Here is a 25514-nt window from a genome sequence, read left to right on the forward strand (position 1 = left end):
AATTTCCACGGATAATTAAGATTTTCCTTAACTCATGTCAAAAGTTGATATTTCACTCCCTTTTTTTTCTCTGTGTTATTCCTTTACTGTGTCAGCAAACCGTGAAGTGTGCCCTCAGCACTTTTTAATGTAGATTTCAGCAAATGCCCGAGCCAAACGCCCTCCTAGGTGAGTGAAGCGGTTTCAGCTATCCCAAAAGAACAGGAAATGGGAATATGCCTTCCCGCAGTCCATAGAGATGTGGGATTAAAGTCTTATGTGCAGTGAGTGTCGCAGGGGCTGGGAAACTAAGGGTTAGAGTGGCACGGGACATCCAGAGGGAATCAAAAAACTGGGCAGCGACAATGAGGTGGGGGAATGGTTACTGTAGGGGGCTGTGTTGTGGATAAGTGGGGCCGGCAGACAGACATGTTGCTGTTGGCAGCAGCTCTGAGGACTGAGATTGGACCAGAGTCTGGAGGGGAAAGTGGATGAAAATTCAGTTGATGTCTGACAACGGTTTACATTTATGCATTTTGCTTTAGTTTTCTGCACGTGTGTGTGTCTACACATATATTTCTATACCTACATGTGCGTGGTTATGTGACTATCTATGCATGTGTCCTTTCTGATTTATTTCCCCAGCGCAGCGAGCTGACCTCTGCAGCTTGTTGTTTGGTTTTTGTGGTCAGGTTGGACAATGCCCAGATGCTGGGACTGCATGTGAGTGCGCCGGTGTGGGCTGGCAGTGACACCAACGCTTGGCTCGGAGCTCGGGGGTGACTGTGTAAATATGTTGGGAAAGTAGCACTCCTTAAACTGCAGCAAGACCTCCAAGAGTTACATTCTGCTCTTTGGGGGCCACCTACTCATTTTCCTATGCTGACATCTGATCGTAAAAATGATGAAAACTCACCTAGAGTTTTTCTTCTTTTGACTGCTGCCTTTGTCTCCTGTGAGGTTTAGAAGGTAAAAAGAACCATTATCAGATGTCCCCGTGGATATGTGAACATAATGAGCGTTGGTTTGTGCTGTGTATTTCGTGGTACGCTGCTCTAAGCTCGAGAAGGTGCAGATTTCATGGGACACAGCGCCTGCCCCTCCACCAGCAGGGCGGGGGGAGTTGCCTTAGGACCTTCCTCTAATCAAAATGTACCTTTGTTGGTCTATGCTCACCTAATGCTTTAAGTATGTGTCTGTGTGTGCAAGTAAAAACAATGAAAAAGACGGAAGAAGAATATGTGTGCATTGGTAACTGTCCACTTTTAACCCCCAAATGTAGCCACGTTTACTCCTGTTCATTATGCGATGTGATGATTTTGAAATGTCACCAATATTGCTTTTCGTCCTATCCATCGCATTTTGTAATTCAGAAGACGGAACACAATGAACTTGGTCCACCCTGCATGATTGTGGGTCAGATACAAATGGAGACTGCTCACCAGAGCACTCTCCTGCCCCCATCTGGACATAAGCAGAAAAATCTAGCAGTGTTGTGTTTCGGGAAAAAAGAAAAAAAGAAAATATGGTGAGCTGGGGAATAAAAGCTTAAAAGACTGTGTGATATTTTATTTAGGAAAACGCTGAAAAGATGCATTTTTCAGTGGCATTGATCTGTACGGATTTGCTCCCATTCCACATTCTTGCCGCGAGCTGTGGCCTTGCGCTCTGCTGGCTTAACATGTTATGTGCGTGCAGGTGTCTTTCAGCGTGAATCGTGTCCAAGTGAGGCTGGCTGTCGCTCACAGCCACAGGCGATGGCTTTAACACCAGAGCTCGACATCAAGCGAGCACTGGCGAGGAGCAGAGTCGTATTTCAGCGGAGTCTGGGGAGATGCTGACAACTGCAGCCCTGTTATTGTCTGAGAACTCTGCCTTAAGCACTGCTCTGATGTGCCACATGATGCTCCAGAGTGAAAAAATATCACTGTCCCTCCTCTAACAGGAGAGCTGATTGCATGTGTTCTATGGTTTCACCCAGCATTTAGGTGTTATGCTATAATACCAGGGTTTTTTGGTTGTTTTTTTTAACCCTTTGTCTCGGATATCAATCACCTCATTTCTCGGGGTCACATATCGGCTCCTTGTGATGTGACTCGTGAGGTGAAGAATAATCTATAATTTCCTGTTAACCAATCAGCCTTATTACACGCTGAATGTCTGACTCTGCAGTTGCGCTGCCATTTCCCCTCGTCAAAATTATGGCGACACAGCCCAACCCATTTGCACTAATGGAGTAAATTCCTCATGCTCTAATGGGTTGCTGGACTAAGCTGGGCATTCAGGGCCAGAATTCAAAATGAGAAATTTAAGCATCAGCATACGTCTGCGGTATAGTATAGGGAACATTTAACTCCCCCCTCTAACTGTAAAATAGTAGCTTATGTAACATTTGGCTTCAGAATCCGTGGAGTGACTTGTGGTGAAAAGAGGCTCAAAGACAGGAAATCAGAACCAGCTTTAGTGGTTGCCATGCCGCCTCGAGACTTCGACAGTAGTTTTACTGTGAAGGTGTGCAGCTTTCAATGTCGGTGTAGAAAACAAAACACACAAGAAAGTGGTGGACTTACTATTATCATATGGCAATTGGGGCTACAAGTTAAAGGAGTTCTTATACAGATATGCAACTCATAAAACAGCTGAAGTCATAGTAAGAGCCTCATTATAAACTCTAGTGTAGGTTGATGGATGACAGCCTTTGCCAGTCAGGAAGGGGTCGGATTTTTTTTACTTCTATCCCCAGCAGGGCCTGTGCAACAGTATACTTTTCTACCTAGGCAAGCACACACCTCTTTCTTTCTTCTTTCTGTGTACATGTCACAGATCATTAAGCGCATTCTGCCACGGTGCTCTACGTGCTGCGAGGATGTGCTAATTAAAGCTTTGGTGTATGATTAATAGTCTCATCTTGGAAAACTTAGGTTCATGCAATACCACTTGTGGCCATAATGTACCCTGACATTCCTTTGGCTGCTGTGGGAGATGGAGGGGGAAAAAAAGAAAACAGAGAAGTGCAAGAATGGCATGTGAATAGGAAAGCGGTGCAATGCTCCAAACGGAGGGGGCTATTTTGCTGTAGAGTGGGTTTATTCTTATTGAGTGTGACCTCATTTCAAACACTGAATTCCCACCGTCCCCTGTCAGCGCAGCTGCGGCACACTGCTCCGCTGAAATAAGAGGGGGCATTGCGCTACAGTGATACCAAGTCTACCCTCCTGTAGATTGTGGCTTCAGAGGTGGCCATTTGAAAGCTTCAAAGTCCATAGCTGGGAGTGCTGTGTAATGGCTCCTCTAGTCCTTCTGTTTTGGAGGAAAAGACTGATTTCCCTGCATCCACTATAAAGTCCAGCTATAACATAAGCCAAGGATGGAGCAGGAAACAACTTCTAGTGAAGTGTTTTGCAAGGGTTATTAAAGGATCTGAGGCAAGGGGTACTGAGTGGTATGTTCGAGCAAAGCAGTGGGATTGGTGCACTTCATTGAACTCTCACTGGTTAGACCACAAATGCAATCCATTTATGCATGTCAGTAAAGAAAGCTCATTTCAGCTGGAAAGACATGTTGAGGGTTTTTTCTTTTTTAACTTTTGGCAATTGAACATAATTAAAAACACTTCACCCTCCGTGGCGGTCCGTTCCCATAGCTGCGTCGCTTCACGATCCTCCTGCCTCCTGGAAATATATTTGTTTCAGCTACGCTGACATCGTGTTTGATTGATGTGGAATGACATCACTGAATTTGGAATTGCGATCAGGACATGTTTGGATAAATGCAATACAAGGTTTCGGTGCCATATGAATTCTTTTCAGAAACATGTGGGAAACACACCCAGCTCCCTATGTAGCCTGGGGATCCTTCTGAGCCTTTCTCTCCCTTGTTCTCTCTCAGTAATTTTCTAGCAGCCTTCTCTGTTCTGTCTCTTTTTTAACTTCTCTCTGTCTTAAATCTCTCTTCCTCTTCTTCTGTTCCACAACTGCATGTCCACTCAGTGTATACATAGATATACATAGAGCTCTTATCTCTTCTGATCTAGTCCTAGCTGCAGGTCTGCTCATGCACATGTCTTACACAGTCGGTTTGAAGGTAAAATCACTTACGATGCACGCAGACTGAGGTCAGGCTTATATGTTGTTTATTGTGTTGCTGTAACTCTGTTCGCCTGACACTCTTAACTCTGATGTAAAATGGCATTCTTGGACCCTTGACAACGTTCTTCATCATTTAGTCACCCTGAGATTCCCCTGGCTTGACCTAGTTTCTTGACTGCCTGTTCTGCAGCAATGTCACATTTGCAGATGTAGATGCTTTCCCTTTTTCACCTCACAGGTCACACAGTGTCAGGCTTTGCTTCTGTCATTTTCATTTGTTTACTTATTAGCATGCATGTATGTTTGGGTTTCCAGGGAGACATCCAGCAGCTAATGATTGTAGCAGACCATCGTGCTGCCTATGACTACTGTGAGCACTACAGCCCTGATTGTGAAGTGCCATCCCCTGACCAGCCACAGAACCAGGACCCCGGCACAGACAACGCTGTGAGTAACATTACTTTTCTGCTTTTCAAATCATCTCTGGCTCCATGTTTTATTCTGGCACTCCTCTAAATTATTTTTTCGTGATTCATTGGAAGATACAGAATTAATTCAAATCAGTAAAAGTATTAAAAAAAGCCTGGTTAAACAAAAAGGTATTTAGCTGGTTTTTAAAGTGTACACAGAATCGGCTTCCCAGTCTTCAGCCTCATATGCAGAACAACCAGCAGATTCTGATCCTGTGATCCAAGCCTATGAGCAGCAGTGTGCTTTGTAAGGAGCCGGGATAAACAGTCTGTTTAGAGCTCAGTATGTGAAAACAAGAATTTTAAAACAAATTCTAAAACCTACTGGAAGCCAGTGTAAAGAATATAAAATGGGAGTGATGCGAGCTCGATTGTGGGAACCCGTTAATAATCTGGCCGCAGCATTCTTTATTGCTTGAAGACATGAAAGAGATCATTTATCTAAGCCAGTAAGCAAAGCATTACAATAATCTAAGGACGATGAAAAAAATGCATGAATAATTTTCTCCAGTTCCAAAAGAGACCATAAGTTGCAATTTAGAAATGTTCCTTAAATGAGAATAGCAGGAACAAGACATGAATTTTACATGTGAGTTGAAACCTAGAGAGGATTCAAATATTACACCAAGGTTTGTAGCACTGACTGATTTGAACAAAATGAAGTAAGAGCCCGACTGATTTGAGAATATAAATCACAAGGAGATATAATCATTTCTTAGTCTTGTTGACATTTAAAATAAGGTAATTATTAAAGAGTCAATCAATAACCTTGGTTAAACCATGGACTAAGGTGAGCAGCCTGCACAGCTGGTGAGGCTTAAAAGACATATATAGGTGAGCGTCATCGTCATAGAAAAAGCTTGAATGGTGCTTGAATTGTGATAGCAAAAGAAAGGATGTAGAAAAAAAACTGTTAAAATAATTGTAATGTACCCAGTACTGAACCTTGTGGAACCCCACAGCTTAAAGAAGCAGTGTTAGAAGAGAAAATGCTCGCCCTGACAGAGAAAGAAAGAAATGTAATGCAGGGCCAGAGTTAACAATGGTGTGGTTTTTGTAATTTTGCCTCTGTACAATCCCACAATGTATTTTAAAGCCAGTAATCAAAATGTGCGAAAGTCTAGAACTGCTGGATGTCAACAAACGCTGTGTTTCCCGTGAAGATGTTAGTGTACAAAAACCTATGCACCTAATTATACATAAATGACAAAAAAAAAAAAAAATCACAAGTTTCTTCCAAGTTTTTTTTTTTACTTGTTAACCAGTGCATAAGTGTAAGTGCAGCTTTGTAGGCTACCGCTTACTAGAAGCAGTTTTTGTAGATTCTTTACATACAGAATGAAACTACACATTATAGAATCCAATAAAAGGACCACTTAGTATTTTCTTGCTGGTCTTACTCATGGAAATGATTTCTCTTAAACCATAATTGTCTCTAATACTCAAATCAGATGTTTGTTGGATCCTGTGCTGAAAAGAGCCTCTTGGCATTGTGCAAGAGACCTGCAATGTGCCAGAGGAAAAGTGCTGACTGGGAAGAACCAAGTTATCAGTCTATGCATTTACTTAATCATGTTTAGGAATGACGTGGTGCCTGCATAAGCTTGCATTCATGCACTGTGTCATTTTTCCCACTGAATACCAATATACTCAGTGTGTGCTAATGATGTCAAAGAAGTGTTACAGGATGAACAGGAAGCTCTTCCTTTTGACTTTTTGATTTGCCCAGGGCCCTGTTTGTTACACAAAATCTTGCCCCTCTGTTTCCCTTTTTTCTAAAGATAGGTGCTGGAGTCATTAGGAAAACTATGTAAGAGCAATTTGTCATTCAGTCATAGCAGTTTACAACAGGGAGATACAGTGTGAGCTTTCCACAAGGAGGAGGAACTCCTGTGTGCTTCTGATCGATGGTCGACCGGTTGTACAAACATCAGCCAGCCAGAGGCAATAGCGCAGTGCAACATATTTAAAAATCGTGTTGCTAATAATTGATTGCCAGTCTTTCTCTCTCAGTCATACACTCTCTTAATGCTGGTGGAATGTTTTTCTCCCTTTAGAAGAAAGAGGAGGACAGCTACTATTATGAATACCCTTACTACGATGATTTGGAAAGGCCTTATGACTTAACTCTTGATTCTGAGACAACCACAAAAGAGGTACCATTTCATGTTTGCTCTAAATGCCCGCATCTTATACATAACTGTATTGTTTCTATGTTACTACAGTAAAGCATCCAATGCCAACGTCCCCCTCCAAATATCTTTACAGGAGACAGAAGGGGACAGTGTGATCACAGGGGGTGAGATTTTGAAAGGCAGTTCTACTGGCACCGACTGGACCTCCATCTCCACCGGCTCATCCTCTAGCTCATCCAGCAGCTCTTCAAGTACTGCCACTGGAGGAGGAGAAGATGATTACGCATTGGGGGTCACGTACGACACCTATGAGGGCTATGACGACTACTATGAATCCACGCCTGCACCTGGTGGCGTTGATACCTCTCGAAGTGTCACCATCACCGGCATCGGCACTGGGGGCGAGCTGGACCTGGGAGCAGGGGGAAGGGTTGATTTGGATGCCGGGACTGGAACGAAGGTCATCACCACTGGTGAAAGGACTACAGTCACAATCTCCAGCAACAAAACATCAGTAGGTGGACATTAATCATGGGAGTTAATTGTTGTCAGTATTACTGTACACCTTTATGAATGGTATTGTACTTTGTATATATTCATTTTATTTTCTTTGTTCTTTTAAACAAACTTTAAGAAGTTTGTAGCGCAGGCAAAATCAGACAAAGGTAGGGTGACAGAATACACAAACATTATGTAGGAATAGGTCATAGATAATAACTACTGATTTGTGAATAACGGGACATGAATATAAATTGGGCTTATTAATATTATATTACAGTTTATTTCTAACTAACTAGGCGGCTCATTCTCATTCAGTTGACATAAAACATTTTGGGGCCTTCTTGAAAGAAAAGCAGATGTGGAATGTAAAAATAAGGTCAGAGGTCAAATGTGACTAGATTGATAGTAAAGTCTACAATAAATAAACAAAAAAGTTAATGTAAAAGTGCCACAGGTGCCTAGTAAGGGTCTATAGGGTCTGAGAAAATGTACATATGCAACAGTGATTAAAAACAAAGAAAAGTAAAAATGAAGCATAGATTGGATGCAAACTATAGTGTGATGTTTAGAATCTCCATGTACCAGTATCATTTCCTACATGCTGCCAATACAAATGAAGGCAGTAGAATTTAAAGCATAGTTTTAAAGATAAAAGACGTTTCATGAAAGTTTGACCTTATTTGACCTTGATTTGAGATTCAAAGTAAAGTGATATTTATGTCATCCCCATATGTCATTCCAATGCCCATATGTTGTCAGTGTAAACAATAGCAGTAAGAAACATGGTTTTAAATAGCTCTATGTAGCATTATTATCAGCATTAAATCTATTGACCTTGAAGGATAGGTCAGAGGTCAAATTTGTCATGATATTTTAAATCTCTATCCGATACTTTTATACATTAACACGCCACAATGGTAAGTCAATTATAATTAGATTGTCAAATCAATAAGTTTATCTTGAAAATGTTGGTGGATGTAGGCCCAATGTTAATGGATTGTTAACACCACCCCACTCTACACCCCTACAAAATTTGATCAGAATTCATTCAAAACTTTTCGAGCTATCATGTTTATGGATGGAATGGTATTCAAAAAGGCCACATTGCCAGTTATCCTCAATTATTCTGTCCTGTTAATTGTTCCAACAGGCAGGAGCCTCCTACGATGACTACGGATCCTACGGATATGACGGATATGACTTTGACAGGACCCACACCATTGATGGAGATGGCAGCAGCAGCAGTACAATAAACATTGGCGGTGGAGGAGGTAGCAGTGGCACTACTGTGCACATCAGTGGTGGAGGCAGCAGCAGCAGCAGTACTCTGAACATTGGAGGTGGAGGCAGCAGCAGCAGCAGTAGCACTACTGTGCACGTCAGTGGTGGAGGTGGTAGCAGCAGCAGCAGTACTCTGAACATTGGAGGTGGAGGCAGCAGCAGCAGCAGTAGCACTACTGTGCACGTCAGTGGTGGAGGTGGTGGTAGCAGCAGCAGCAGTTCTACCATCACCCTCGGGGGTGGAGGAAGTTCCGTGTCAGTGGGAGGCGGCTCAGCCAGCGCAGGCACCGGAAACCGAGGGTCCATCGCCACCGGCACTGGCCTGGGTGTGGATGGCTATGATGATTACACAGATCTGGAAGGGTTCAATCAGGAGGACCTCAAAAACTATGACGGAGAGCTAGATGAAACCTACGATTACGGCACAGAGCTGCCTAACATAGGGCTGCCTGCTAACACTCAGGATTATGGGCAGGTGAAATTAAACAGGATACACTGCAGAATAAAAATAAATCATAAAGGTGATGAAGATAAGTGAGGGTGGGCTGACTTTGTTTTTGTGTCTGTGCTGTGTAGGGTTACGGAGCTCATGGCGAGAAAGGACAGAAGGGAGAGCCTGCTGTTATTGAGCCTGTGAGTATGACTGTTTGAACAACATACACGAGCAGCAGACGAAGGCTCCGTTTGGGCTCATGGGGAGTACATATGTGTAATCCACATCTAAACACAAACTATCCCTTACTTCCTGAATAAGGCTCCATAAGCCACACACACTCACCACAGTTTTCTCTTAGCATCCTCGGACGAGGCCTTGCTCCTGGCTGTTCATCGGGGCTAAAGCATAAACATTTGTTGTAGAGCCATGCGGCAATTGTTAATAAGCTCTAAACATGGTGTAGGTAGCATGTAATCACAAGGGAAGTAACACCAGGAAGAACAATAGGAAGTATGAATGGAATTGTTCAATTAAAAAAACCTAAAACAGACACTCATATATATATACAGGTAACACTGTGAAAATGTCTTCCTATATGGATATATATGCCACAAAAGGTTTGCATGTATCTAATACAGCACCAGCTGTTTTACTTCAAACAGAAGTCATGGAGCTCCACCAGGCATGCATGCCTCTGTGACTGAGTGCCTTCAGTGTTTACAGAAGGAGTTCATGTTTTTTGAGTCCACTTCCTTAATGACCTTTTGTATATGCACATGTATAAGCATGCTGGAACACACATACGCAACCCCCCAGTGTGTGTTTGTCCCTTTGCAACATGCAAAAAGCTGTGAGGTAGAAAACTAAGAAAGCTAAAAAATTAAAAAAGGGCAACATGTTATAATACAGCCCTTGACTGAGGGTGTAATTCCCCTGTAACTGAGTGGACTTTCTATGTATTTATTTTTAAATAGTATGCAATAAGATTTACCTACAAATACTTAATGATAGGTACACTAAAATAAGGAGATAACAAGTCAGATTTTTACAGGAAAGACGGTTCTGTAAATACATTTATTTGGTCAGTAAGTAATTTTAAGTGGCACAACGTCTGGATATTTTTGCAGGAATTTTGACAGAAATTATGCTACAAGATAAGTGTGGGCTATATTATGAAGTGCTAACTTCAATGAAAAATAAATACATGTACAGACCCAGCCCCTCAATCAGCAGCCACAATGCAGGTAACACAGGAATAACTGCAGGGATTGAAGAAAAAAAAACAAGTCTGAAGGAAGTGTTTAAAATAAAAATGCTCTGAAGGCAGCTTGAACTTTGGAGAGTGGGCAGAATTTTAACCTCATAAAACAAAAAGCCAAATTGCTACCACAAGAGCAAACAAGGCAGTGTTTATGTAGCTGTAGAGCTGCACTGATGCATCTGTTAAGTCAGATCCTTGAGTCATTGAGACATTGAAATGAGATGAACTGCTATTATTGCCTGTGCAGTGTTACTGATCAGGCCTAAACCTAACTCAAACACTAACCCTACACTTAGACTGAACTAATTCCAAAATGTTCATAGACATGGCTAAACTGGCTTTATGTTTCAGTTTGCATGTGTGAATAAGTTTAACATCCCCACTGATCTGATTAGCCCTTCCCTTAACTTGTCCGGGTAGGGGAAGCACCTCAGGATGGCTTTGCCTGTTGTTTGCAGCCACTCTCTCGTTCTCTGTGGATCGACTGCAAACACAGCTGCAGTGACAGGCATGCATGCACATGAGTCAGCAAAGATGGGAACATGATGAAGGGACAAGTTTACAAGTGAACGTTTTCCTGTGTATTGTACTCAAGTGTGACAGTGTTGTTTGCAGCCACGTGCTTATGAATGAGGCCTAATGATTTGTGCTTGTGTGTTTCAGGGAATGTTAGTGGAAGGTCCGGCTGGGCCTGAAGGGCCAACAGTAAGTCGATCTTCCTGTCTCTTAACTTCCTGTGTTTTCCTTTTTTTCCCCCCTCGCATCGTAATCGCTGCCGTTTTTCTTGGCAGCGGCTTGGTAAAGAAAAGCCAATAGAGCTTCCTTTCACGCATTCATTGTTTGTCTGCACTACCAGAAAATTCAAGTTTTAATGCTTTGCTGGCTCCCGATGCAAAAAGGAGTGGCCCAAGTAGTTCCCCCAAAGCGGTTTTTGGACTTGATTAGATGTCGAAGGAACGTCATCATTTATTTAGGAAGATTCCTTTAATACAGATTTGCTTTGACACCCTGCAGATGGAGTCCAGCCACTGAAGCGTTGCACTACAATATAAACAAATAAGAATACCCCACAAAAGATTTACAGCTTCGCAGCCTCTCTTATAAAATATTGCCACATGCACATTCCGTTCTGCTGTATGTGACCATTTTGCAAGATGAAGGCAAAACCTTTGTGTTGTATTGTGTGTATATATAGAAGTTAAATGAGGTCTTCTGTTTAAAATAGGGTCTCCCTGGACCCCCAGGTGCTTCTGGCCCACCAGGCAGTCCTGGAGATCCTGGAGAGAGGGTAAGTTTTTTTGTTTTTTTTTAATGTCCTAAACATCACCAGAGGTTGACAAATACAAATGATAAAACACTCACTTGTGTTTGTAATTTCCCATCTAAGGGTCTTCCAGGTCGTCCTGGTCTTCCTGGTGCTGATGGCCTGCCAGGACCTCCTGGAACTGTCCTGATGCTGCCTGTAAGTAAAATGCAATTCTTCTTCTTCCAAAGTCAGAAATGCTAACTTTGTGCTTTAATCCTTGTTTAACCTCCTTTAACTGTGATTATTGACACGGTGTTTTATCGATAACTTACACAATGAAGTGGAATAAAGGGGGTTTCCCATCAAGCCATTTATGATGAGCCTAACCCTTATGAGTGTTTTGTTGCATAAATATGTGCTTCAACATGTTGAGTGAAATTCTTAAAGAACAGCTGTAATGTCAGCTGCTTTAAGTTCACAAACACAAATCCTAGCCAAGTTAGCAAAGTTAATGCTACCGAGCATCTTTTTTTTTCTATGTCAGACTTGACCGCAACAGTTGCTCAGACATCCTAATAGCTTCCTGTGATGTCTACCTCCTCCGCTTTCTTTATTAGGTGCTGGGAAAATGCTGCTGCTGTGGTTGTAACTGATTAGTTGTGCAGATACAGAGTTGTGGCTTCAGGATTCCTCAAAAACTGTCTGGCGGAGCCATGTGGCAAGCTCTGTCTGGACAAGGTGTTCTGGTGTATCCGCTGGCAGAAAGCCGGCGATCCTTGAGCTCCAAGTCTAATGAGAAACACGCCTTCTCATCATTTCAAGACGTTCTGTCTTGAAATGATGGAGTCAACATGAGCAGCACTGCAGGGTTAGGTGGCAAATCTAGACACTTGTGATGCAGCTTGTCTTTGTCGTCTGTGGACGTCTGGCTTTTTTTTTTTTTTTTTGCCATTTCTTGATACATCAGAACATCTCGTTTGCATGGCAGAGATAGAATCAAGTGGACGAAGAAAAACTGCGGGAAAATATGAAAAAAATATTGTTTTTATTCAGCTGCAGTACATTTGACTCATCCCTGATGTTCTAGATCAACGGTTTGTATTTTGCTTCGTGGCAACAACCCTCTCTGTGACTTTGAAATCCTGCACAGCATTTCACTGCTGTGTTGCCTCTGCATCTGCAGCTCAACTGACAGTCAGTCTCCTGAGAACTGTGCCGTGTAATCCAAACCAAGATGTCTGGCCCAAACAAAGTCAAGAGTTGCACCATAGGCATGAATATTCATGTTAGGGTGTAATGCTGGCTTATCACCACCAGATGGCAGTCGAATGTGAACATTATGGCCTGCAAGCAGCCATGGATGGAGCTGATTTGACAGCTGGAGGCTGTAGCATAGTTGTTGTTGTTTTTTTTGTTGTTGTTTTTCTTAAATGGACAGACTGTATTAAAGAAATATTAGAGCTATTGTTGGTAACAGTATGTGGCTGTATAAACTTAAAAGATTCATTTTGCCACAGGCCAACACTTTAGTCCTTCCACATGCTTCTCTTGGCTCTCATTTTTTTGTTTCTTGTGTATTCCTTTTTATGGGACTGAAGTCTCACCAAGCTATCATTCCTTCCATAGTTCAGACTCAGCGCCGGAGGTGACTCTGGGCAGAAGGGACCTGCTGTATCAGCACAGGAGGCCCAGATGCAAGCCATCATGCAGCAGGCTAGGGTAACAGTTTACGCCTGCACATTTATGCTATTTTTTACTGCTCTTTGTTACTAAACTCTGCAAACTACAAGATTCTCATGTGGAAAATATCTTATTTCAGATGATTTCATTCTATACTTTTAACTTTTTCCCTCACTTTTCCTCAAATGTCATATTTTTTTTATTTTTGTTTCGTTTTTAACATTTTGTTACTGCTTATCACGTGACTTTTGCTGTATTTGCGGCACATTTCCTACAATGTTCTTCCTCATTTATTATTAATAGATGCTGCATTTTGTGCATTAAGTTTAAGATTAACATGCAGAGCACAAGTACAGACACAGTGTACAGCAGAGACAAATATAAATTGCTAAATCTGCTGCAGTTTTATTCACACATGAGCTAAATTGTCCTCTTTCCTTCTTTCCCATATGTTTCATTTGATTTCATTTTTATGTTATTTCTCCTTTCTTTGGTCAGCTGGCTATGCGCGGTCCTACAGGGCCAATGGGTTTGACTGGCAGACCTGGACCGCTGGTATGTATGGCAAATCACTTCCCAGCAAAAACACTGAAGCACAAATACTCTGATCTGCAGATTCTGTGGCACACAGGATGGTCTTGCTCAATTGTTATATGAATTTTTAGTCAGTATTTTTCTTTTTAAGGGTCCTCCTGGTGTACCAGGACTGAAGGGGGAGTCTGGAGAGGCAGGACCTCAGGTACTAGAAATCACCATGCTACATTCTGTTTTCAGGATCTGTTTCTGATCATATCAGTCTAAGCAAGCCAGTTCTGGAAATGTGTTCACTAATGCTGAGCCTTTGTAATATTCCGTTACTAACAAATCAGCTGAAAAGCCTAATTTAGGTGGATAGATTGGAAATGAAAAAGATGGCTCAGTGATTTACAGCACCTTTGTTTTAGGGACCACGTGGACCTTTGGGAACCCCTGGACCTCCTGGAAAGTCTGGTAGAAGAGTAAGTTGTCAACCAAGCTATTCAGCAGCAGAGAAAGAAGCAATATTAACACTAAGCATGATAGTTTTTATGCACTTCACAGTGTTTGTTTGCGATTGCAATAAATGCTCTGTGACTGTCTTGATCTGGAGGTAGAACATGTGCTGTTGCTTTTACAGGGTCGCTCTGGAGCTGATGGTGCCAGAGGCATGCCAGGACAGACTGGACCAAAGGTATGTCGTCTTTTCCATTCACGATGCACTTAAATGTGCCACTTTTGATAAAAAAGATTTTTTGAAGTTAATTTTTAAGCTGAGGTGGTGATCTATATCATTAAATGTTCTCTTTTTTCGCTTTTAAGGGAGACAGAGGATTTGATGGTCTGGCTGGACTTCCTGGTGAAAAAGGACACAGAGTAAGCATTTTAACCTTTAACCTGAGAGGTGTGTGTCTGTTGGAATTTGGACAACAGTTAAACATGTTCATATTTGTTTTCACAGGGTGAACCCGGCCCCCATGGACCTCCTGGTGGTCCTGGAGAGGATGGAGAGAGGGTAAAACAAAAAAAAGAAAAGAAAAGAATTTCACTCCTGCCCCTTCATTTTCTTATCAACCTCAAGTGCTGTACACACGAAGTCGCACTATCTGAATTTGTTCTGCTCTTGCACAAATGACTTCTTTGCAGGACTCTTCCCAAACGCACCGTTTTGTCATCATTTGAATTGCGCTTCCGCTTCCTCTTCCTACTTTCTCCTTCTCGTCGATTTCGTTCCTTATAATACGTTCAGTTTTTTCGTTTTGCAAAAATACCTTTTCCCAATTTCCCTCTCCTTCTCCATTAAACACAACTGATGCAACTTGATCCCCCACTTCCTCTGCTTTTTCATTGTGTTTTCACATTACACACACACACACACACTTGCACATCCTCACTTTCTCCTCCATTATAATTCACTGTCTGTTCCACAGTCTGACCTGCTCTGTCTCTTTCCCAGGGAGATGATGGAGAGATCGGACCCAGGGGACTTCCTGGTGAACCAGTGAGTGATCACATATATTACCATTCAGTCTTACACTCAGGGAATGTATAAGAGCTGCAGGCCTGCTCTTATCATGTTATTGTGTTACTGAACAATCATACTGTCGGCTGGTATCATATATCACATATTCATAGTCATATAGACTTGGAATTTTTTATTTTGTTAGTGTTATTGTGGTGCAAAGTGAATGTTGATCAGGCCTCATCTGTATAGGGGAATCTCTGGCTGTGAGAAAAGCAAGCAGAACACATCAAGCTTCTTTTAATAGCCTCCCACACCCCGCCTCACCCATGCAGGATACTCCCTGCGGAGGGTGGAAAAGACAGGAAAAGGAGAAACCATCAGAAAGCCCTTGATATTGCATGTTATGATCTTTTTTATCCACCAGGGTGCGCTACATTGGTTTGAATTCACACAGTCAGGACAATCCATCTACTTGGGTAACTGTAGCTGTGAGGCATGGCACACAGAAAAAAAAATCAGAGCACTGTTTCATGGGTATGGCTGAGGGAAATGCAAGAGTAGTAAAAAAAAGAGAGAGAAAGAAAGAAAGAAAGAAAGAAAGAAAGAAAGAAAGAAAGAAACAAAGGAGAGCGGGCTTCAGCTTTCTCTCACATCTCACTCTGTAGAAAATCCTCAAGGACATTTGGAAAGTGAGGTTATTTCCAGCAGTATAATTTTGAAACTTGATTTAGCTGAACGTGTTTAATAATGCATCAGTCCTTTTTCACAGGTGTGATATCACTCTCAATCTCATTTCCCTTCATTTTTACCACAGGGGCCTCGGGGTTTGCTGGGACCAAAAGGACCTCAGGGACCTCCTGGACCACCTGTGAGTGCCCACCCCCCACCCAACCCTCTCACCTCTCCTTCAACTTCTCAACTTTTCATATCCAGCAATAGATTTACAGTTTAGAGAGCAGAATCAATTTTTTAGCATCTCATAAGCGGCGAGAGAAAAGGGAAGGGCAAACAACAACCACGGGGAAATACAAAACTCAATATCTCTCAGACACAATATACAAAAGAGTAGCATATGTTATTGAGTTTAACTTCAGCTTCTCTGATAGATGTCTACAGTGCAGCGAGGCTTCAATCTAATTTGTTCCAGCGGATTTAATTTAACGTGGACACTGCACATTTTTGAAACTGATATCTCTCTGTAGGAGTTAGCGATTCAAATACATCACACTTTAAAATTCATTCACACAGTCGATTCTGTCCATTTTAGTCTTTTATAGATTTGCTGCCTTTCCCTTTTCATTTTTTGTTCTTAATGTTCTTTTGTCACCTGCTGTAGGGTGTTACTGGAATGGATGGCCACCCTGGACCCAAGGGAAACATAGTAAGTGAAGCTGGAATGAACTAAATTGCCTATATGTGCAAACTCTCAGATAAACCAACACACACAATTTCAATTTCAATCAACGTTTGCTTAATTTCACCCTCAAAAAGCCCATGATATGCCCTCATGGGCAAACACACACAAGCACACACACCAGTTCAATCAGACATTAAGACATAATGAAGAATAGGCTGCCTGTGTTTAGGTCTATTTGAGCAGTCCACCTCGGCCGCTTGTACCATTCCAGCTCAATTTCAGGCAGCGCCCGGCTGTAATGAGAGAATGCCTAACTGAAGCAGCTCCTTTGTTCTGTTGGGAACGATCCAACGAGGTAGAGATGAAAGACCAGGAGCGTTCCCCGACTCTTGGCCTGAGGAAATATAATTGATTGCCAGTTATCTCATTGGGAAAGGTGTTGTTGTGTTTGTGCCTCAGCAGTTTCTTTCATTAGGAAAGTAGTTGCGGTAATGTGCACTGTGTACGTGTGTGTGTGTCTCTTACCTCGAGCCGTGGAAAGATACTACTCCATCAGTCCAAAAGTTGTGGCTTATTGTGTTGTTATGAGGTAATCATGCAGAAGTGTGCTACTGCTTCTCATTTATATTTTTTCAGAGGAAATTTTCCCCTTTGCTGGACAATGCTGGTCACCAAATCAGTTTCACATTCACACAGCCTGGTTGAAAATTAATAAATTATTCAGTCTTTTCTACATGGGGAGATTTCTAAGAAAATTTTTCTTTTTCAGGGACCCCAAGGAGAGCCAGGACCTCCCGGACAGCAAGGCAACCCAGGAGCCCAGGTGAGTGATGAAAATGTAATGTGAATTTAGATCTTTCTTTCTCGGAAGTGTGAAATGAAAGCTTGCTGATCATTTTTGTATCCTCCCCACAGGGACTTGCAGGGCCTCAAGGACCCATTGGACCTCCAGGAGAGAAGGTAACATACCACGTGACTCTTGAGTGTATCTAAAATCCTGTAACTCCACTAAAAAAAACTCTAAGATGCTTTAAAAACAAAAAGTAAAAAATATATAAATAAAAATATATAAAATAGCTGGTCGCATTCATTTTCATGATCGGAAAGCCAAGTTGCTATCTTATTCAGTTCCAAATGCTTATCACACAATTATGCAAATGCCTCCTCATCCCCAATGCAGGACTAAATGTTGCCTTGTAGACGGTACAGACAGATTTGAATCCTGATACATTTTAATTTCATTTCAGCTAAATTACATTGGCTAACTTATATGGAGCACACTCACTTTATTATTGAGCATTTGGGATTTGGTAATGTAGGTACCGCGTGTGCCCTGATTTTAAAAGACATTAAAGCCATCATGATATTTGCTAAGTGTAATAAAGCGAAACAGTAGACTTAAATCGTAGATCTTTGTCTTAAGAGCTCGAATTTAATACAGCACATTCAATACATATGCAAGACTTTGCAACCCCAAAACACCATGTACATAATTTTTGGGACTAGAGCTAATGAGCATAACAAAGAGAAAAGAAATCTGCATCCTATTATCATCATGATTAATTTTATGTATCCGTTACCTTTGCTTGTCTAAGAATCCTACTGTTTGTCTTTTGTCCACTGAGGTTAAAATGAATTATAATGACAATAAATGAAATTTTACGCACACTCATCATCACCAAAGGATGACACCTACAGGATTTTGTGATCCCCTGGGTTCTGGTGTCATGTGTGGGTTTCTGGGATATGTCTCGCCAGCATTTGAATGGATTATGTAGCAATAGTCAGTGTTATATCAGCTAAACCTCACGTTGTTGTTATACTGATAGACATCTATATCCTGTGATGGCTCCGTGTGCTCTTGTTATCTTGTCATGTTTACTCTGACCTTCTATCATCTACCCAGGGCCCGACCGGAAAGCCAGGCTTGCCAGGAATGCCAGGAGCTGATGGCCCACCGGTGAGTTTTTAGGCCACGTTTCCAAAGAGCCGTATGTCCTCTTTTTCCTCCCCTCTGTCTGTTTATAAAGAGTTTTTTATAGGTAGCATAGCTGTGAGAACTCACATTTTTAAAGCCATATCTCTAATTTTATTTTGTAAAGCCTTTTGCTTCACAGGATAAAACACATCACAACAGACGAACAACACACGCACACTGAGGCGCACTTTATATAGGCAAACAGTCCCTCTGCCATCCCTGCACAGACAGTACACCTGCTATAATGGCAGATGTTTCTTGGAAGGTACCAGGTGGCACCTAAGAGAGATGGGGCCAAGATTTGAATAACTACAGGGCAAGAAAAATATGTTAAAAAAAAGCAAAACAGAAAAAAGGAGATAAATTAGAGCCCCACGACACAAAATATCTCTCAGCCTTTTAATAATTTCTTTTGAGGGTGGTTCTCCCTGAGTTACACAGCCAGGCTGTTCCTGTTAAATCTGTTTTGTTGCATATAAAGCAAGCACAATATTCCCAACCTCAGTGCTCCCTTTCTGCCCCTTAGTTTTCTCTTCTCTTGTATCTGTTTCTCTCTCCATCCTCATATCACTAATAGCCCATCAGAGGGTTTGCACAGCTCCTTTTGTTAATGAGAATCCAATCAATTTCCTTAGTCCTTTCAGATGAGCATCCATGCATGTGTGTGGATGTGCGCTTTTTTTGATGAGGTGGAGTTTTGTGTCCTACATGCACGATGCTGTTTGCTATATTGCTTGTGCAAAATTCAGAAAATGACAGTCTGTGCTTTTCGAGCTCAGTGATAGCTAGTAGGGCCTCTTTAATACAAATCTCAAATGCAATTAGACTGCAATGGCTCTATTTTTTTTTTTTTTTTGCAGTTTTCCACTTTGATACGTCCCTCCAACAATTTTAATAACCTAATTTCTCTGTTTAAGGGGCCTTGTGGTATTTATGGTAGTAATTATCCTCAAATGAAATGCCATAATATTGCTCTTAATAATTCACAGGGTCACCCTGGAAAAGAGGGGCCTTCTGGAGAGAAAGGCCACATGGTGAGTTTTATTACCTTTGCTTCCCATGAGCTAGCTTTCATTTCTTCCTTCCTTTATTTACGCTTTTCTCGCTTTTTCGTTTCCCCTCCTGTTGTCCTTGTTCAGAAACATTTGCATAAAATGTGTTTGCATTCACGAAGATAAGATTAGCAAAATGTGTGTGTGTGTGTGTGTGTGTGTGTGCATGCTTGGATTGTTAAAAAACTACGTGCTGCAAACTCTTATTAAATATTTGTCTCTCTAGGGCCCTCCTGGCCCTCAAGGACCTATTGGTTATCCTGGGCCTCGAGGCGTGAAGGTGAGTTGATTATCAACCACTAAGAAATTAATTTTATGTACTTTTTTTGTACTTTGCATTTAATGTGCTAATATTTCCCCAATATCTCATTTGAGTGTTGTTGTTGTTTTGGTTTTTTTTTTTTTTTTTTGGTGTTTGGCCAACCAGACTAGTGTGATTTTGCAAATAAATAAATAAAAATCCCCTTAAAAATGTTTTGTATAGGCTTGTGTCTGTGTTTGTCAGAAAGACTGAGATGGCAAAGGGGCTGATAACAGCTCAAGGTGCACGGCCCTCTCCTTCCTCTGTGCCATTAGTATCTGATGAAACCGAGACAAAAGAATTCCCATCAAATAATTCTTGGAAAGAAAGTGTGACTGATCCAATCATTAAAGCTGCTACTGAGCTAGGGGGATCACACAAGTGACTCGACTCTCAGCTAATAGTCCCCCTGTTACATGGCTGAAGTCTGCTCTCAGGGAAGATGAAAAGATTGGTCAAGAAGGAAAGAACTTTGTATGCTAATTTATACACCAAAACAATGAAAATGAATCCATCCTAAAGAGTATCCTCTTTTGCACAATTTACTTCTAAGTTTTAAAAAAGTGTAGCCGTCCTTTATCCTCCCCACTGGTTTGTAATTTCTGCCTGTTCTTGCATCACAGGGAGCTGACGGTGTGCGTGGCCTTAAAGGACACAAGGGTGAAAAGGTAAAGGAATTCAAACAGCTGGCTAAGAAACGTCTAAGAAAGTTGTGTGGACTTATTTGATCATCTCTGCATGCATACCAATCAAATGGTTTCAACATCGTTTTCTTTATCCTTCTGCTAGGGAGAAGACGGCTTCCCCGGCTTCAAGGGAGATATGGGTATCAAAGGCGACAGGGTAAGGCTTGTTTGTTTAAACTTGACTGCTGGATGAATCACTCAAATGATCACATTAATGAAACAACTCTTAAGTGCTGCACTCAGAACTTACTTTTGTTTTATTGGGGGGTGAGGGTGACCTTTATCCACAGTAAGTGAAAGGAGCAACCACTCCTGTCACTTTATCCACTTTCATTGCCTAAGCCTCTGTGACTACCGCGGAATTGCGGCTAATGAGCAAACATAAGGTGTTGTTCCAGTTGACAAGCGGTTTGTGTGCGTGCGTTTGTTTTAATGTGAGCAGTTTCCAATTTCTTTTCCATCCCCATTGCCTCTTTCCAGTCAGTCCTAACCTCGACAACTTTAGGAGAAAAGCGCGACTTTGACAGGTTTTCCCGACTACAGCCTCTTTCTCCAAAGTGCTTCAGGGATTTACACTGTCAAGTCTTAAGAAAAAAATGCTTTCTACAGTAAGAAACATAACTTGCACAAGCCAATACTTCAAACATCAACCCTCCAATCCCTGACCAGGCTGTCTCTAGCTGAGCATAGAAAGGAAGGAGAAATCAATGGCACTTTAAACCCCTTTAAACCCGGGAGAGAGACATGGGGCTCCGGCTTATTTTCCTCTGGAGATGCAGCAGATCCAGATGAAAGCAAAGATTTGAGGAGGCCCTCTGCTTTGGAGACGCACATAGACCGGAATCTAAATGACTCATTTTGAAGCGTGCCTATGAAAAGTGTGTGAGTGTGCTCAATTTAAAGTGTTCTGTTTGATGAGCTTGCAAGTGTGAGTCAAGTACAGTTTGTCTGATGCCGTTTTATGTGCAGTTGAGTGCTGGTGTGTGAGCACACTGGCTTTGCCTTCAACTCTTCGCAAGCCTTTAGCTAGATACCTTTTCACACACCACCAGGTCTCCTGCAACAGTGACTGGCTGTCAGAGTGAGTTTGTAGTCTGTCACTTAATATGTGTCCCGCTAGAAGGAAAGCACACTTACATAGAGAAGCAATATTAAAATAGCTAATTTCTTTAATGATGAAGCAACAGAAATTAGCATCCTTAAGCACCTTTTTACTCACAACAGTTTTGAAATATAAACAAAGAATTGATTGATTTCTTCGATGAATAATAAAAGCAAAGCATTTTTAAGTTATAGAGCAAAAAGTGACCATATTTGTGCAAGAGGATGGAGGTCTAAGTTGTCAAAAGTGCAAGCTAGCTTGGTTAGCAACCAGCTAATTAGTGCTAACAGATGTTTTGCAGGCACGTGACCGCTTACCACAATCTTGTAGGCCATTTCGCTCAAGTGATTGAATAGCCTACTAAACATTATGTAAATGAGATCAACTATGGCAACTATGAGTAAACATACAAGTTGATATACTCCCTCAGAGGAAGTAAAACACTTTAAAGGCAAGCATCTTGCTTATTAAGGTAACAAGCTATAGACTATAGAGAGCAAAACTGTTTTTTTATACCAGTCATAACAAAATACTTGTTTCAGATCTCTCTTATAGTACCCAGATTCATTGTAATCACCTTAGAAAGCTATATGAGTGGAAAAATATTCCCACTGATGCTACTAATTTGTGAATGCACAGTCAATAGAATAATCTTTGCAAAACCTGAGGGGAAAGATGAGCTCAAGTACCTTGTTTTTGTTTGTTTGTTTGTTTGTTTACTATACAGGCTAATGGCATTTGTATTTTTTACATCTTGTGCTTTCCAGGGAGAACTTGGACCAGCAGGACCCAGAGGTGAAGATGGCCCCGAGGGGCCAAAGGGTCGTTCCGGGCTTCCAGGAGATGCTGGTCCTCTTGGCCCAAGTGGTGAGAAGGTGAGCTTCTTAAAAAAACTGACTTAAACAGAGGCAGAGTAATTGCTTGACTGGTCCAATCCTTATCCAGTGAGGACAGGCGAAACTTGTGTTTGTTATTCACAGTGTAATTTAAAAAGCAGATATCCATCCAAATCTTGATCACACATTAGCTAACAGCAGTCTTTTTCATGCCTAATTATAGCCTTCACACCAGCTCTTCCCCACACGCTGATCCGGTTCTAAAAATACCGCTGTAGTGTTTCTGCACGTTTTAATGGAGATGTTACTCGCTAGAATAACAGAGTTTTTATTACTTAAACTCACAGATGCAAAGAGCTTACAGCATACTGTGGGAGAGAGCCACCCTTCTTTCCTTGCATTAAGTTAGGAATGTACATGGAATTAGGAGATCAGCGAGGTAAAGAAAGTCTGTAGATAACTCTTAAACCCTATTTAGACTGTGTGGGCATCTTCACAAGTGCTGCTATTTTGGTTTATGTAGTTCATGAAAATATCTTGTGTTCAACATTATAAATACTTCTTGCATTGCAAGAATCAAAAAAATTAAGATACTGCTTTTGCTACAGACATAGCTGAAATAGAGGCTGTGGGATACGGGATTGATGAGATTTATAAGCAGAGTGCTTCATGTGTATAGAGCTGTTTGCGGCTACTCTGTAGCAACCTGGCTAATCACAGTAAACACAGTGGGCAGCCTCTGTGTAATGGCTGTAGTGTCCTGCTGCCCTTCAGATGAGTGTAGCAGTTTAGCTGGGTACAGAAGAAGGTTCATATACAGTATAATGTATGTGTGGATTATAGGTACTATAGCAAAGACAGTGTTAATATTAAATTATAAATCAACAGAATCTTACTAGACGTTGTAATTAAAAGTTTTAATTTGATGCCAGTTTAAATCCTCTGTTGGCTTGAGAATGCTTAATTAAAATCGTTTATTTACATTTTTTTACATGATTTTATTCGAAATAATCCCATCATCGCCATGCATTTGGCAGATGCCAAAAGCAGACATTTCTCTCAAAGTCTGAAACATCTTGTCTTTTTAATATGAGAAGTGGTTATCACCTATTATCAGGTGTCACGGCTTAAGAGGAATAATTTGGTACGGCTCTAATAAGGAGTTTGGTTTGAGGCAGGAGAAGATCAGTGGATTAAGTAAATGCTGCGTTAAATGTTCAGTTTTTACATTTTTACATAGAGCAGGAACCTTATTATGTCTCTTAATTTGATGAATCGTTTCATGGAGCTCAACCTTGTCCTTTTTTTGTAAAAATAGTAAATGAATTTTTGTAAATACTTTTTGATTAACTTTTATAAGTTCCTGTCAGGACCGTATATAACAGTATACTTACTAATCTTTCTCTTTTACAGGGTAAACTCGGAGTTCCTGGATTGCCAGGATACCCAGGAAGACAAGGACCAAAGGTAATTGCATTCATACTGCTAAAGAGCATTGTTATTAATTTACTGATTTTACCATATCCGTGCTCGGTTACAGTAATTACTGTATGTTAATTTGGGCGAGGCACCAATGAAACCAATGATGCCGCTAGATGAACATACAGTATTTCACCACAAGTCCCTGGGCTAGCTCTGTGTTATCTGTTAGAGCTTTCTGTGTTCATGGACACATGAACTTGCGTGACACTTGTTAGGGTCAGTCGACCGCTGCTTTTTACTATTTTATTAAGTTCCATATTTGCAGAGCCTGTCAGGTTGGTTTAATTGCTGATCATCTAGCTCTCCAATAGTTTTTTCGTGACTGAAAATATACCTCCATTCATAAGCCTTTTCAGGTTATGTCTACTTACGTGTAAGTTGTTTAGTGTATGGTGTTAATAATCCCAAATTATTCTCAAATAATTGCCTTTCTTTTTTTTTAACAGTTTTTTTTAATTGTGCTTTAATGTGACTTTATCTTTCTTTTAATTCAGTGTAATAATTTAAATTATGTCTTATTTCCTTGCTTTGGCCAACATTGCTTGTTATTAAACTTACTTGACAATTTAATTTAAGCTAATGTTAGAACTCACAGAGACACAGTTAACCTGACCAAAATGTGCTTTTCTGTGTGTATTTGAAAGAGAACGGGGAAAATAAAAAATACACACACGTGCTTGTGCAGGCTGCTTTTGCTGAACTTTTTGATGGCTCATCGTTTAGCCTCTCTGAGGCAAAGCTGCAGTCTGACAAGCGGACATGCTTGAAGCTTCCTGATCAAAGAGCTGGGGATTTGAATATGCTATTTGGTGTCAGCCTTCAGTTGCTGATACAATAGCAATAAAGGAATGCTGTTACTTGTGTGCATGCAGTCTTCTGTTAAATGTATTAAGCTAGGGGTATAAACAAGGAATATAATGACTGTGTTTGCTTCTCAAATGATTAATTGCTCTCTTGCTCACACACAGGGATCCCAGGGTTTCCAAGGTTTCCCTGGTGCCAATGGAGAGAAAGGAACTCGGGTATGTATGTAGATAGACTTCTTGATATTCTTCTCATTCCTTCAAGGGTTGGATACAGGCGTACCGCCAGAGACAGGCTCCCGTCCCAGCTCCAGATTTATCAACCTAGTGGAAGTTGCATGGCTCTAACACAAAGCAACAGAGACACAATTGCTCACCATCGCAATTGCTTTTCATTACCACTTGCACAATTCATTTGGATATCCCAAAAGCTTTGTTTATCACTTTGTGGCTCTTGAGCAATGCTTCATTTTCTTTTGTCGAAGGGATGGGTCATTAGCTCGCCTGCAAGAGTAATGGTTTGTCAACACGAGTGGAGCAAGGCGCATAAAGCTTTTTCATCTTCACAAAACATTTGTAAAGTTTATGAGACCCAGCTCCGAGACAGAAAGGGATAATAGAGCTATTAAGATAGTTTCACAACACTTGTTTGAAACTTAAAAAGCTACATAAAAGATTTAATTGTTTTCCTCATTAAATTTGTATGTAGCCAGTGTCATTGTAACACTGCTGCAAAATTGCTATATCATGCGATTATTAAAATATCATTTTCCAAGGTGGCAATGACTTCACATGTAAGTGAAGATAAATGTTAATGGTCATTTTTTTTTTACAGTAAATCCTATTTTATTATAAAAAG

At 41.1% G+C, this 25514-nt stretch overlaps 1 protein-coding gene across 3 annotated transcripts in view; it reads left to right on the forward strand.

Moving 5' to 3' along the window:
- The window catches only part of col5a1 (procollagen, type V, alpha 1), a 74109-nt gene that overhangs the window by 29166 nt on the left and 19429 nt on the right, over positions 1-25514 (forward strand). For 2 of the 3 annotated variants that reach the window (XM_063478176.1, XM_063478177.1), the window contains exons 5-32: positions 4383-4514; positions 6595-6693; positions 6806-7186; positions 8324-8929; positions 9031-9087; positions 10815-10856; positions 11377-11439; positions 11539-11613; positions 13024-13116; positions 13576-13632; positions 13763-13816; positions 14022-14075; positions 14234-14287; positions 14416-14469; positions 14555-14608; positions 15050-15094; positions 15873-15926; positions 16395-16439; positions 17185-17238; positions 17331-17375; positions 18322-18375; positions 19383-19427; positions 19672-19725; positions 20370-20414; positions 20536-20589; positions 22302-22409; positions 23784-23837; positions 24821-24874. In XM_063478176.1, coding sequence (XP_063334246.1) covers positions 4383-4514; positions 6595-6693; positions 6806-7186; positions 8324-8929; positions 9031-9087; positions 10815-10856; positions 11377-11439; positions 11539-11613; positions 13024-13116; positions 13576-13632; positions 13763-13816; positions 14022-14075; positions 14234-14287; positions 14416-14469; positions 14555-14608; positions 15050-15094; positions 15873-15926; positions 16395-16439; positions 17185-17238; positions 17331-17375; positions 18322-18375; positions 19383-19427; positions 19672-19725; positions 20370-20414; positions 20536-20589; positions 22302-22409; positions 23784-23837; positions 24821-24874 — 2586 coding nt within the window. The remainder of the gene's footprint in view (positions 1-4382; positions 4515-6594; positions 6694-6805; positions 7187-8323; positions 8930-9030; positions 9088-10814; positions 10857-11376; positions 11440-11538; positions 11614-13023; positions 13117-13575; positions 13633-13762; positions 13817-14021; positions 14076-14233; positions 14288-14415; positions 14470-14554; positions 14609-15049; positions 15095-15872; positions 15927-16394; positions 16440-17184; positions 17239-17330; positions 17376-18321; positions 18376-19382; positions 19428-19671; positions 19726-20369; positions 20415-20535; positions 20590-22301; positions 22410-23783; positions 23838-24820; positions 24875-25514) is intronic. The other variant, XM_063478178.1, reaches the window with a different exon arrangement.

This window comes from Pelmatolapia mariae, linkage group LG7 (assembly GCF_036321145.2).
Source record: "Pelmatolapia mariae isolate MD_Pm_ZW linkage group LG7, Pm_UMD_F_2, whole genome shotgun sequence".
Taxonomy (NCBI): domain Eukaryota; kingdom Metazoa; phylum Chordata; class Actinopteri; order Cichliformes; family Cichlidae; genus Pelmatolapia; species Pelmatolapia mariae.